This window comes from Pan troglodytes, chromosome 2, assembly GCF_028858775.2.
Source record: "Pan troglodytes isolate AG18354 chromosome 2, NHGRI_mPanTro3-v2.0_pri, whole genome shotgun sequence".
NCBI classification, from domain to species: Eukaryota; Metazoa; Chordata; class Mammalia; order Primates; family Hominidae; genus Pan; species Pan troglodytes.
The window spans coordinates 56,630,069-56,643,975 of NC_086015.1; the positions used below are offsets into that span (position 1 = coordinate 56,630,069).

A 13,907-nucleotide genomic window follows, 5' to 3' on the forward strand; every position below is an offset into this window, starting at 1 on the left:
TCTGAAACAGCTTCAACAGTATAATAATCATAGGTCCCTTAAAGAAAAAGTCACCTATGGAACTGTCTGACCTCAGTACTCTTTGGGGTCAGTTCTATGATACTTTAAAAAATTTCTTCATGTTGTTGTACATTCTGTATTATATCTCTTCTTGATTCCATTTTGGTAATTTGTAATATCCTAGACAATTAGCCATTTTATTTAGGTTTTCAAATTTATTAGCAGAAATATACAGTCTTTACATTTCTTCCACATTTATTTATTTATTTATTTTTTGAGACAGAGTTTCACTCTTGTTGCCCAGGCTGGACTGCAATAGCACGATCTCGGCTCACTGCAACCTCTGCCTCCTGGGTTCAAGCGATTCTCCTGCCTCAGCCTCCCAAGTAGTTGGGATTACAGGCACCCACCACCTCACCCGGCTAATTTTTTGTATTTTTAGTAGAGACAGGGTTTCACCACGTTGGCCAGGCTGGTCTCGAACTCCTGACCTCAGGTAATCCACCCACCTCGGCCTCCCAAAGTGCTGGGATTACAGGTGTGAGCCACCGCGCCTGGCCTTCTTCCACATTTTGTGTCAAAGTTTAACCCCTTTCTTTTCCCATTATTAGATAGTTGGCAGTTTATCTAATTGGACTTGTCAAATAATTAGCTCTTAGATTTACTTAAAAAAAAATTTTTTTTTTTTTGAGACAGAGACTCACTCTGTTGCCCAGGCTGGAGTAGAGTGGTGTGGTCTCAGCTCACTGCAGCCTCCGCCTCCCAGGTTCACGCCATTCTCCTGCCTCAGCCTCCTGGGTAGCTGGGATTACAGGCACACGCCACCACACCCAGCTAATTTTTGTATTTTTAGTAGAGATGAGGTTTCACCATGTTGGTCAGGCTGGTCTCGAACTCCTGATCTCGTGATCTGCCCGCCTTGGCCTCCCAAAATGCTGGGATTACAGGCGTGAACCAATGCACTTGGCCTGATTTACTTTTAAATTATAATGTACAGTTTTGAAAGTGTAAATTTCTTTCTGTTATAGTTTCCTTCTTCCTGTTTGGCTAAGGTTTTGTGTTGTTGCTCTTTTTCTAAGTTTGAATACTTTATTCATTTATTTTCTGGAATAGGTGTTTTGAGATGTAAAATTCTTTCTGTGTGGCTATTATCTGCATACCTTTTCCAAGTTAAAATTGTCTTCAGCTCGACTGTCCTCTGAGTTGTCTGTATTCTTCTCATCATCACCTTTATCTGCATTTGCAAATACAGAGGCCACGCGAACCACAGGCAGAGGCACATCCCGAGGGACAAACCTGACTGAGCTGATGGGCATGGTCCACAGTTTAATTTTCTTAAAAGATTTGGTTTTGGCAGAATACCGTGATTCACAGACAAAAACATCCTCATCTCGGAAGTTTTCTGGGCACAACTTAAAGTATTCCTGGGGGGTGGGGAGGGCATAAGAATAAAACTAGTTAGGTGAATTTTCTGAAAATCAATCAAAAAAAAAAAAAAAAAGCAAATAACCAACCAACCAAACAAAAGCTGAACTGATTACAGACTTTCTGGCAGTTAACAAAAAATAATAAATGACCAGAGATTTAGAAGTATTTCTTTGGCTACGGAATGGACTTATTATATACACACCCTTTAAATTATAAAAAGAAATAATTCCATTTAGCTTACAATTGCTCTTTGAAAACATATGAACATTTCATATAGCTATAATGTTCCTTAAAGCTTTGAAGAGGGCTTGTGTGTGTGTATCAGACAGACACACAAAAGCACACATTATTACCTAAAAACCAAACTGAAAATTTGTAATGATTATCCTTAAAAAAAATCATACTTAAAAATTAGCCTGGCAATATTAAAAACTTAACCTAACTGCATTATAGCCAAATAGTGTAAGCAGCAAGTGGTCTTTCACAACGAAGTTCAGGTTAATTTCTTCCCAAATCTTTTCATATAGCTATATAGACACGGCTTAAAAAATAGCTTAAAACAGAGTTCCTAATTTTGTAAATATCGATTATTTTCTGTGTTTTAAAATTTTATTCCTAGGGAATGAGTGAGACTTTGGGATTTAATGAGTTTCTTACCTTGACAAACATGACCACACACTTGCCTAGAATTTTACTAACTGGAACTTTGTTGTAATAGTCACTCTTAAAAACTTCTTTTTCTAGAAATTTTCGTGTAGCCAGGTGGAATGTTTCATTTGGTCGGTAAAACCAACAGCCATACAACCATTTTTCACCTCAAAAATGGGGGGTGGAAGAAGGGGAAGAGAAAGAGAATCATTGTTAACAGAAATCACTTTTTTTTTTTTAAAGAGACTGGGTCTCACTATGTTGCCCAGGCTGGACTTGAATTCCTGGGCCAAAGTGGTCCTCCAACCTCAGCCTCTTGAGTAGCTGGGACTACAAGTATAAGTCACTGTGTCCAGCTCAGAAATCACACATTCTTTGCAAAATTAGGAAATACACCATCAATCCACTCTGCCATGATATGAACCTAGCACTGTGCTTATTTTTACAGCTACAGTTTCTTAATATAATTATCCATAGGAGAAATAATACTCAAAAATAATAAAGTGTAATGAGGCCTAAAAAAATGCATGCTACTTTTCCCCCCTCATATATATATATATATATACACCCTCAACCTCTTGGGCTCAAGTGATCCTCCTGCCTCAGCCTCTCAAGTTGCTGGGACCACAGCAAGTGCAATCACACCCTGCTGATTTTCTTATTTTTTCTAGAGAAGGGGTCTTGCCATGTTGCCCAGGCTCTTCTTCATATTAAAAGCCATATAAAATACATAATGAGGAGGACAGGTGATTAGACCTGCTCCACTCTGCTCTGGTTAGTACATACCTAGAGTTGTGCACTTTAGTAAGGGGATAGATATGCTACTGAAGGACATATTTAGCTCTCTGGTGAAGGAATACAAAAGTATTTCATGTGATAGGCAGCTCAAAGAACTGGATTGCCTGAATCACATTTCGACCAACTTCTGGCTTCATTAATTTCTATGCATACTCCATGTCTCAATTTAAAGGCAACTGTTCTAGAAAGCCTTTTTGAAAACAAATGCTAAGCCAAGGCATGTCATTCTATAATAATTTCTTTTTTGATCATAATCTTCCTTACTGGAGTAGTTTTGCAAGGGAAAATATGAGCTTTTTGTTCTTCTGAATCTATGTCACTCTACATAAAGTTTGGCTCAAAGTATGTTTTTAATAAGTATCAAATGAATGAATGAATCTCAACCAGACTTTAAGAAGCTGTATTTCTTTCTTTCTTTTTTTTTTTTTTTTGAGACAGAGTCTCACTCTGTCACCCAGGCTGGAGTGCAGTGGCGTGATCTCGGCTCCCTTGCAAGCTCCGCCTCCAGGGTTCACGCCATTCTCCTGCCTCAGCCTCCCGAGTAGCTGGGACTACAGGCGCCCGCCACCAGGCCCAGCTCATTTTTTGTATCTTTTTAGTAGAGACGGGGTTTCACTGTGTTAGCCAGGATGGTCTCGATTTCCTGACCTCATGATCTGCCCGCCTCAGCCTCCCAAAGTGCTGGGATTACAGGTGTGAGCCACCGCGCCCGACCTAGAAGCTGTATTTCTTTTGACTCAACTGTGACACTTGCCCAACAGGTCCTATGTTTTTCATATGATTGGTGCTTACTTACATTTATTGATATATTGAACAATTATTGTGGAAAGGCTTAAGATGTCTGAGTTAAAATTTTCTTCCCTGAGGAGCAAGGAGAAGTCAAATAGTCATATCTCACTAAACTGTCCTTTGATTTAAAACAAACTTACCAGCTGAATCCTCCCACAGTCTTTCAATACAGACGATATGTGGTTGTAGGTTGGCCTCTGCAGGTTCCACATAGACGTAATCTCCAACATGGTACATGCTGTTTTTAAAGCTACAGTCCTGGCTGTATGTGCGATGTAAGCCTGAGAGGCCTGCAGCACCAGAGGAATCTTCACTCTTTTCAGCTTCTTAGGTAAAAAAATAAATAAATAAAGGAAAAAGGTACTCACCAAAGGGATGCTGAAGTCAGATGTAGGGTTCAAACAACACATACTAATAACACATTTAATACATTTAATTCCATTTGCAACATGCGAAGGCAGGAATCAGCAATAGTATGATCTTCATATTCCTAATAGCCTCTACTCAAAACTATCTTTGAATTACAACCATCATTAATTTAAATGAATATATAACTACACAAAGGATGTAGAGAATAAAAACATCACCTTACTAATATATGATCATATGGACATTTTGGATAATATCGAAAGGCACAAAGAAGTACATATGTCGTTTCGAATCAAGTAATTCTAGAGATAATCTCTGATATACTTCATCCCCACCTTAATGCTTCTCAATGTGTTTCATTTCACTAAGTTATTACACGAATATGACACATTTAATGGAGTCTTAGAATTGAAGAAATATAGAATACATATATTCTACAATATACTATAAACTATATCTAGTATATATATTTAATATATCAAGAACACTAGCCCTGAGAGGAAATGCTTTTCAAAATGACTTTTATTTTTATTTATTTATTTTTTTCGAGACGGAGTTTCGCTCTTGTTGCCCAGGCTGGAGTGCAATGGCACAATCTCAGCTCACCACAACCTCTGCCTCCCAGGTTCAAGCAATTCTCCTGCCTCAGCCTCCCGAGTAGCTGGGATTACAGGCATGCACCACCACGCCTGGCTAATTTTGTATTTTTAGTAGAGATGGGGTTTCTCCATCTTGGTCAGGCTGGTCTCGATCTCTCGACCTCAGATCCGCCTGCCTCAGCCTCCCAAAATGCTGGGATTATAGGCGTGAGCCACCGCGCCCAGATGACTTTTATTTTTGTTAAGTAAAACTTATTAATAGTTCCAGTACAGGCCGGTAGCGGCAGCTCACGCCTGTAATCCCAGCACTTTGGGAGGCCGAGGCGGGCGGATCACTTGAGGTCAAGAAGAGTTCAAGGCCAGCCTGGCCAACATGGTGAAACCCCATCTCTACTAAAAATATTTAAAAATTAGCCAGCATGGTGGCAGGTGCCTGTAGTCCCAGCTACTTGGGAGGTTGAGACAGAAGAATCGCTTAAACCTGGGAGGTGAATGTTGTAGTGAGCCAAGATCACGCCACTGCACTCCAGCCTGGGTGACAGAGCAATACTCCGTTTCAAAAGAAAAAAAAAAAAAGTTCCAGTACAAGCTATCGTTTGCAAATATCACAGGGTTTTTATTGAGGATAAAGCTTTGCCCAAATCTTTGATTACTTCCTTAGGTTAATTTCCCATAAATGGAAGAGCTAATAATAAGCATTTTAAATGTTATTTATTTTATTCCTCCTGAAACATTAAATTTTCTTTTTCTTTTTTAAGACAGTCTCACTCTGTCACCCAGAGTCTTGAACTCCTGACCTCAAGTGATCTGCCCGCCTTGGCCTCCTAAAGTGCTGGGATTACAAGCGTGAGCCACCGTGCCTGGCTATCTAAATTTTAAAATAGTTTTTCTAGTTCTGTGAAGAATGTCATTGGTAATTTCATAGGATTAGGACTGAATCTGTAAATTGCTTTGGGCAGTATGGCCATTTAAATAACATTGATTCTTCCTATCCACGAGCATGGAATGTTTTCCCATTTGCATCTGTCATCTCTGATTTCTTTGGGCAGTGAGTAATTCTCATTGTAGGGATCTTTCACCTCCCTGGTTAGCTGTATTTCTAGGTATTTTATTCTTTTTGTGGCAATTGTGAATGACAATGCGTTCCTGATCTAGCTCTTGGCTTGGCTGCTATTGGTGTATAAGAATGATAGTGATTTTTGTATACTGATTGTGTATCCTGACACTTTGCTGAAGTTTATCAGCTGAAGGAGCTTTTGGGCTGAGACTATGGGTTTATTAGATATAGAATTAAGTCATCTGCAAAGAGACGTAGTTTGACTTCCCCTCTTCCTATTTGAATACCCTTTATTTCTCTCTCTTACCTGACTGCCCTGGCCAGGACTTCCAATACTATGTTGAATAGGAGTGGTGGGAGACAGCATTCTTGTCTTGTGTCAGTTTTCAAAGGGAATGTTTCCAGCTTTTGGTTATTTCAGCATGACGTTGGGTGGCTTTGTAATAGATGGCTCTTATTATTTAGAAGTACGTTTCTTTAATACCTAGTTTATCTAGAGTTTTTAATATGTCAAAAGCCTTTTCTACATCTATTGAGATAATGTAGTTTTTGTCTTTAGTTTTTTTTTTTTTTGAGACGGAGTCTTCCTCTTGTCTCCCAGGCTGGAGTGCAGTGGCGTGATCTCGGCTCACTGCAACCCCCGCCTCCCAAGTTCAAGCAATTCTCCAGCTTCAGCCTCCTGAGTAGCTGAGATTACAGATGCCCACCACCATGCCCGGCTAATTTTTGTATTTTCAGTAGAGATGGGGTTTCACCGTCTTGGCCAGGCTGGTCTTGAACTTCTGACCTCGTGATCCACCCGCCCCGGCCTCCCAAGCTGTTGGGATTACAGGCGTCAGCCACTGCGCCCGGCCTTTTTTTTTTTTTTTTTTGGACATAGTCTTGCTCTGATGCTCTGATGCCCAGGCTGGAGTGCAGTGGCGCCATCTCGGCTCACTGCAACCTCTGCCTCCCAGGTTCAAGCAATTCTCCTGCCTCAGCCTCCCAAGTAGCTGGGATTACAGGTGCCCACCACCATGCCCGGCTAATTTTTGTATTTTTAGTAGAGATGGGGGTTCACCATCTTGGCCAGGCTGGTCTTGAACTCCTGACCTTGTGATCCACCCGCCTCAGCCTCCCAAGGTACTGGGATTACAGGTGTGAGCCACTGCACCAGGTTTTTTTTTTTTTTTTTAAGACTTGAGATGGATTCTCGCTCTGTCGCCCAGGCTGGAGTGCAGTGGTGCGATCTTGGCTCACTGCAGTCTGCCTCCTGGGTTCAAGTGATTCTCTTGCCTCGGCCTCTCGAATAGCTAGGACTACAGGTGTGTGCCACCACACCTGGCTAATTTTTGTATTCTTTCTAGAGACAGGGTTTCACCATGTTGGTCAGGCTGGTCTCGAACTCCTGACCTCAGGTGATCCACCCACCTTGGCCTACCAAAGTGCTGGGATTACAGGCATGAGCCACCACACCCGGCTGTCTTTAGTTCTTTTTTATGTGATGAATCACATTTATTGATTTGCGTATGCTGAACCAACCTTGCATCCCAGGGATAAAGCCTACTTGACCATGGTGGATTAGCTATTTGATATACTGCTGGATTTGGTTTGCTAGTTATTTTCTTAAGGATTTCTGCATTAATAAACATCAAGGATATTGGCCTAGTTTTTTCTGTTGTCTCTGCCAGGTTTTGGTATCAAGATGATGCTGGCCTCAAAGAATGAGTTGGGGAGGAGTCCTTTCTCCTCAGTTATTTGGAACAGTTTCAGTAGAAATGGTTACCAGCTCTTCTTTGTACATCTGGTAGAATTTGGCTGTGAATTCACCTGGTCCTGGGCCTTTCTTGGTTGCTAGGCTATACATTACTAATTCAATCTCAGAGCTTGTTATTGGTCTGTTCAGGGATTCAAGTTCCTCCTGGTTTCAGTCTTGCGAGGGTGTATGTGTTCAGGAATTTATCCATTTCTTCTAGATTTTCTAGTTTGTGTGCATAGAGGTGTTCATAGTAGTATCTGCTAGTTATTTGTATTTCTGAGGGGTCAGTGGCAACACCCGCTTTGTTGCTTCTAATTGTGTTTACTTGGATTTTTTCTCTTCTTCATTATTCTAGCTAGCGGTCCATCTTACTAACTTTTTCAAAAAACCAACTCCTAGATTTGTTAATCTTTTGAATGGTTTTTCCTGTCTCAGTCTCCTTCAGTTTTCAGCTCTGATTATTTCTTTTTTTCTGCTAGCTTTGGGAATGGTTTGCTCTTGCTTTTCTAGTTCTTTCTCCTATGAAGTTAGGTTGTTAATTTGAGTTCCTTTTTTTTTTTTTTAAACAAGAGTCTTGCTCTGTCACCCAGGCTGCAGTGCAGTGGCACAGTCTTGGCTCACTGCCACCTCCACCTCCTGGGTTCAGGTGATTCTTGTGCCTCAGCCTTCCGAATAGCTGGGACTACAGGCACACACTGCCATACCCAGCTAAATTTTGCATTTTTAGTAGAGAATAGGTTTTGCCATGTTGGCTAGGGTGGTCTCAAACTGCTAGCCTCAAGCAATCCACTCTCCTTGGCCTCCCAAAGTGCTTGGATTATAGGCATGAGCCACCGTGCCTGGCCATTGACCTATCTTTTTGATGTGGGTGTTTAGTGTGATAAATTTCCCTCTTAACACTGCCTTAGCTGTGTCCCAGAGATTCTGGTATGTTGTGTCTTTGTTTTTGTTCGTTTCAAAGAACTTCTTGATATCTACCTTAATTTCATTATTTACCCAAAAGTCATCCAGGAGTAGGTTGGTTAATTTCCATATAATTGTATGGTTTTGAGTGATTTTGTCTTGATTTCTATTTTTATTGTGCTGTGGTCTAAGAGAGTGGTTGGTATAATTTTCCTTCTTTTGCATTTTCTGAGGATTGTTTTATGTCCAATTGTGTGGCTGATATTAGAGTATGTCCCATGTGGTAATAAGAAGAATGCATATTCTGTTGATCTTTGGGTGGAGAGTTCTCTAGATGTCTATCAGGTACATTTGGCCCAGTGTTGTGTTCAGGTCCGGAATATCATTGTTAATTTTCTGCTCTGATGGTCTGTCTAGTACTGTCAGTTGGGTATTAAAGTCTCCCAGTATTGTGTGGGAGTTTTAAGAGATGAGGTGAGGTCCTGCTGTGTTACCCAGGCTGCTCTTGAAGGCCTAGGCTCAAGCAATCCTCCTGTCTTGGCCTCCCACAGTGTTGGGATTACAGGCATGAGCCACTATACCCAGGCCTTTTTCTTTTTTTATTGTGTGGGAATGTAAGCCTCTCTGAAGGTCTCTAAGAACTTGCTTTATGAGTCTGGGTGCTCCTGTATTGTGTGCATATATTATTTAGGATAAGTCTTCTTGTTGAATTGAACCCTTTACCATTATGTAGTGCCCTTCTTTGTCTTTTTTGGTCTTTGTTGGTTTAAAGTCTGTTTTGTCTGAAATGAGATTACAACCCTTGCTTTTTTCTGTTTTCCATTTGCTTCGTAGATTTTTCTCCATGTCTTTATTTCGAGCTTATGGGTGTCATTATGGGTCTCATGGGATGAGAGATGGGTCTCTTGAAAACAGCATCCCATTAGACCTTGCTTATTTATCCAGCTTGCCACTCTTGTTTCTTTTAATTGGGGTATTTAGCCCATTTACATTCAAGGTCAGTATTGACATGTGTGGATCTGATCTTGTCATTGTGTTGTTAGCTGGAAGCAATCTTGTTTGTGTTGTGTCATTGGTCTATATACTTCAGTGTGTTTTTGTAGTGTCTGGTAACAGTCTTTCCTTTTCATATTTAGTGCTTCTTTTGGGAGCTACTGTAAGGCAGGTCTGGTGGTAACAAATTCCCTCAGCATCTGCTTGAGGAAAAAGGACTCTATTTCTCCTTTGCTTATGAAGCTTGGTTTGGCCGGATAGAAATTACTGGTTGGAATTTCTTTTCCTTAAGAATGTTGAATATAGGCCCCCAATCTCTTCTTGGCTTGCAGCGTTTGTGCTGACAGGTGCACAGTCAGTCTTCTGGGCTTCCCTTTGAAGGTGACCTGTCATTTTTTTCTTTCATAATGTTCCTTCAATCTTTAAAGTTGCTGTCCTTTGGCTATTTTTTTTTTCATTCTTTTACCCTATTTGATGACCTTGGGTGTTTGATTGTGGTATAAGATGGGTTCAGTTGATGGGCTTAGTTTCTAGAGGATTTTAGGGGGCCAAGGCTCAGCTCAGGACTCCTGGACTGTGTGCCCCAACTCTGGGGGACTAGTATCAGGTCCTGGCTTTTGGATAAAAGCCATTTTAACTGGAGTGATATGATATCTCATTGTTTGTTTTGATGATCAGTGATGTTGAGCACCTTTTCATATACCTGTCTGCCATTTGTATGTCTCCTTTTGGGAAATGTATATTCAGGTCTTTTGCCCACTTTTTAATTGGATTATTAGATTTTCTCTTAAGGAGTTGAGTTCCTCATACATTCTGGTAACTAATCCATTGTGAGATGGTTAGTTTGCAGATAGTTTTTTCCCACTCTGTGGGTTGTCCCCTCACTTTGTTTCCTCTGCTGTGCAGAGGCTTTTTAACTTGATGTAATCCCATTTATCTACTTTTGCTTTGGTTGCCTGTGCCTGTGGGGTATTACTCAAGAAATTTTTGCCTAGTCCAGTTTTATTCCAGTAGTTTCATAGTTTCAGGTATTAGATTTAAGTCTTTAATCCATTTTGATTTTTGTACATGGCAAGAGACAGGGGGCTAATTTCATTATTCTGTATACTGATATCCAGTTTTCCCAGCACCGTTTATTGAAGAGACTGTCCTTTCCCCAATGTATATTCTTGGCACTGTTGTCAAAAATGAGTTCACTGTAGACGTATGGATTTGTTTCTGGGTTCTCTACTCTTTTCCATTGGTATATGTGTCTGTTTTTATGCCAGCACCATGCTGTTTCAGATACTATATAGCTCTGTAATATAAATTGAAGTCGGGTAACGTGATTCCTCCAGTTTTCTTTTGGCTCAAAATAACTTTAGCTATTCTGAGTCTTTTATGGTTCCATATAAATTGTAGGATTGTGGCTGGGCGCGGTGGCTCACGCCTGTAATCCCAGCACTTTGGGAGGCCGAGGCGGGCGGATCACGAGGTCAAGAGATCGAGACCATCCTGGCCAACATGGTGAAACCCCGTCTCAACTAAAAATATAAAAATTAGCTGGGTTTGGTGGTGTGCGCCTGTAGTCCCAGCTACTCGGGGGGCTGAGGCAGGAGAATTGCTTGAACCCAGGAGGCGGAGGTTGCAGTGAGTCGAGATTGTGCCACTGCACTCTAGCCTGGCGACAGAGTGAGACTCCGTCTCAAAAAAAAAAAAAAAAAAAAAGAAATGTATCCTACAGGCCTACTACCTGGCTACTGTTGCTGATTATTCAGGGCCCAAGGGCTCTTTAGTCAGCAGGTGATGAATTCTACCAAGACTGGGTCCCTCTCTTCAAGGCAGCGTGTTCCCTTCTGGCTCAGGGGCATGTCTAGAAATGCTGCGTGGGAGCTAGGGCCTGGAATGGGTGCCTCAGGACTGCCCAGTGCCTTATCCTACTGTGGCTGAGCTGGTATCTAAGCTGCAAGGCAAAGACCTCTTTACTCTTCCCTCTCCTCTCCTCAAGTGGAGGAAGATGTCTTTTTCGGAGCTGCCCAGGGTTGGGGAGGGGTGGCGCAAGTACTCCCCTGGTTACCCTGCTGGTGTCTCACATGTCATGTGCCCCCTAAGTCCACTGGCTATGAGCCCAGCACAGCACTAGGACTTGCCTAATAGTTGTAATCCTTGTGGCCTACACTTCCCTTCAAGTTTATTTAGGACCCCAGAGCCCTTTAGCACACAGTGGCAAGGCTTGCTGGAACCCAAGTTCTGACAATTGTCCAGTCCACTGGGCTGGACAATTCCCCTCTGATGAGGGCTGGCCTGAATGTTTCCTCTGTGGGCATCGGCTGAGTTCCAATGCAAATCCCTCAATCACTGTGCTCTAACTCCCGCAAGCACAAAGATTCTCTGTGTCACACAGCTGATGCTGGGGTATGGGAGAAGGGTGGTGCCAGCAATTCAAGACTGTGTTTTCTACCCTCTTTCAGAGATATGAAGTTAAAACTAGGTACTGTGATTGTTTACCTGATTTTTGGTTCTTATGAAGGTGCACTTTCTGTGTGTAGATAGTTGTTAAATTTGGTGTTCCTGTGGGGAGGACAATTGGTGGAGGCTTCTATTCGGCCATCTTGCTCTGTCTCCTAATTCTCCTAATTCTTGGTATTATATATGTAATTTTAAAAAGTTCTGCCAATTTTGGTGAAAACTGTTATCTAGCAATTGATTAATCAAGTGAATCCCTGTGTAATACACAGCAGATCTATAAGGTTCTTGAGAATTTTATACCAGCAGTAACACTATCAGTTTACTCAAAGGGACAGAGAGATTAGAATTTTTTTTTGTTTTTTTACAGACAGGGTTCACTCAGGTTTCAGGGTACTGGCACCATCACAGCTCACTACAACCCTGAACTCCTGGGCTCAAGTGATCCAGCGATCCTCCCATCTTAGCCTCGTGTGGTGGCACATGCCTGTAGTTCCAGCTACTCGGGAGAGTCTCACTGTGTCGCCCAGGCTGGAGTGCAGTAGCACAATCTCGGCTCACTGCAACCTCTGCCTCCCAGGTTCAAGCAATTCTCTGGCCTCAGCTTCCCGAGTAGCTGGGACTATAGGCATGTACCACCACACCCGGCTAATTTTTGTATTTTTAGTCGAGACAGGGTTTCACCATGTTGGTCAGGCTGGTCTCGAACTCCTGACCTCAGGTGATCTACCCACTTTGCCTTCCAAAGTGCTGGGATTACAGGCGTGAGCCACTGCACCCTGCCAATTATCTTTTTCTTCCTTTATTTCTGTTGTTGTTCTACTTCTGGGAGACTTCTTCAACTTTGTATTCTAATATTTCTCTGAATGGAAAACAACTTCATATATGATTCACACACCACATAATTCACCTATTTAAAGTTCAATGGTTTTTGGTATATTACATTATTAGTTTTTAATAATTGTAGTAAAACATATAATACAAAACAGTTATCATTCTGACCACTTTTAAGTGTACCATTCAGTGGCAATAACTTAGTGTTGTGCAACCATAACCACAAACTATTTCCAAAACTTTTTCATTATCCCATACAGAAACTTTAATCATTAAACAATAATTACCCATTTCTCCACTCTGCAACCTGGCCCCTAGCAACCTCTATTCCACTTTCTGTCCCTATGAATTTGCCAATTCTATATACTTCAAAAAAGTATAATCATACAATATCTGTCCTTTTCAGTTTGGCTTACTTCACTTATCATGCCAATTCTATATACTTCAAAAAAGTATAATCATACAATATCTGTCCTTTTCAGTTTGGCTTACTTCACTTATCATAAGGTTTTCAATGTTCATTTACATAGCATGAATAAGGATGTCATTCCTTTTTATGGTGGAATAATATTCCATTGGATGAATATACCACTTTTTGGGCTTTTGTTATTTTTCATTGACATATGATAATCATGTGGCTGGTGTCTGCAATCCCAGCACTTTGGGAATCTCAGGAGGGGGGATCCCTTGAGCCCAGGAGTTTGAAACCAGCCTGGGCAACCCAGCAAGATCTCATCTCTACAAGTAATTTAAAAAATTAGGCCAGGTGCAGTGGCTCACGCCTGTAATCCTAGCACTTTGGGAGGCGGAAGCAGGCAGATGACCTGATGTCAGGAGTTAAGAGACCAGCCTGGCCAACATGGTGAAGCCCCGTCTCTACTAAAAATACAAAAATCAGCTGGGTGTGGTGGCGCACGCCTGTAATCCCAGCTACTCAGGAGGCTGAGGCAGGAGAATCGCTGGAACCTGGGAGGCAGAGGCTGCAGTGAGCTGAGATCACACTACTGCACTCCAGCCTCAGCAACAGAGCCAGACATCTCAAAAAAAAAAAAGGCAGGTGTGGCACATGCCTCTAGTCTCAACTACTCAGGAGACTGAGGCAAGAGACTCGCTTGAGCTCAGGAGGTTGAGGGTGTAGTGAGCCATGATCGTGCCACTGCACTCTAGCCTGGGTGACAGAATGAGAGCCCATCACACAAAAAAAATTGCACATATTTATGGAGTATAGTGTGATATTTCGATAACATGGATACAACGTATAACAATCAAATCAGGGTAATTAGCATATTAATACTCTCAAGGATTT

The 13,907-nt window shown here is 41.7% G+C and overlaps 1 protein-coding gene across 50 annotated transcripts in view; it reads right to left on the minus strand.

Moving 5' to 3' along the window:
- Positions 1–13,907, minus strand: part of PBRM1 (polybromo 1) — a 139,098-nt gene that overhangs the window by 39,882 nt on the left and 85,309 nt on the right. For 36 of the 50 annotated variants that reach the window (XM_054681969.2, XM_024355497.3, XM_054681960.2 and 33 more), the window contains 3 exons: positions 3,804–3,989; positions 2,086–2,243; positions 1,161–1,424 (listed from right to left, as the gene is read on the minus strand). In XM_054681969.2, the coding sequence (XP_054537944.1) occupies positions 1,161–1,424; positions 2,086–2,243; positions 3,804–3,989 (608 nt within the window). The remainder of the gene's footprint in view (positions 1–1,160; positions 1,425–2,085; positions 2,244–3,803; positions 3,990–13,907) is intronic. The other 14 variants (XM_054681971.2, XM_054681965.2, XM_054681953.2 and 11 more) reach the window with 1 other exon arrangement.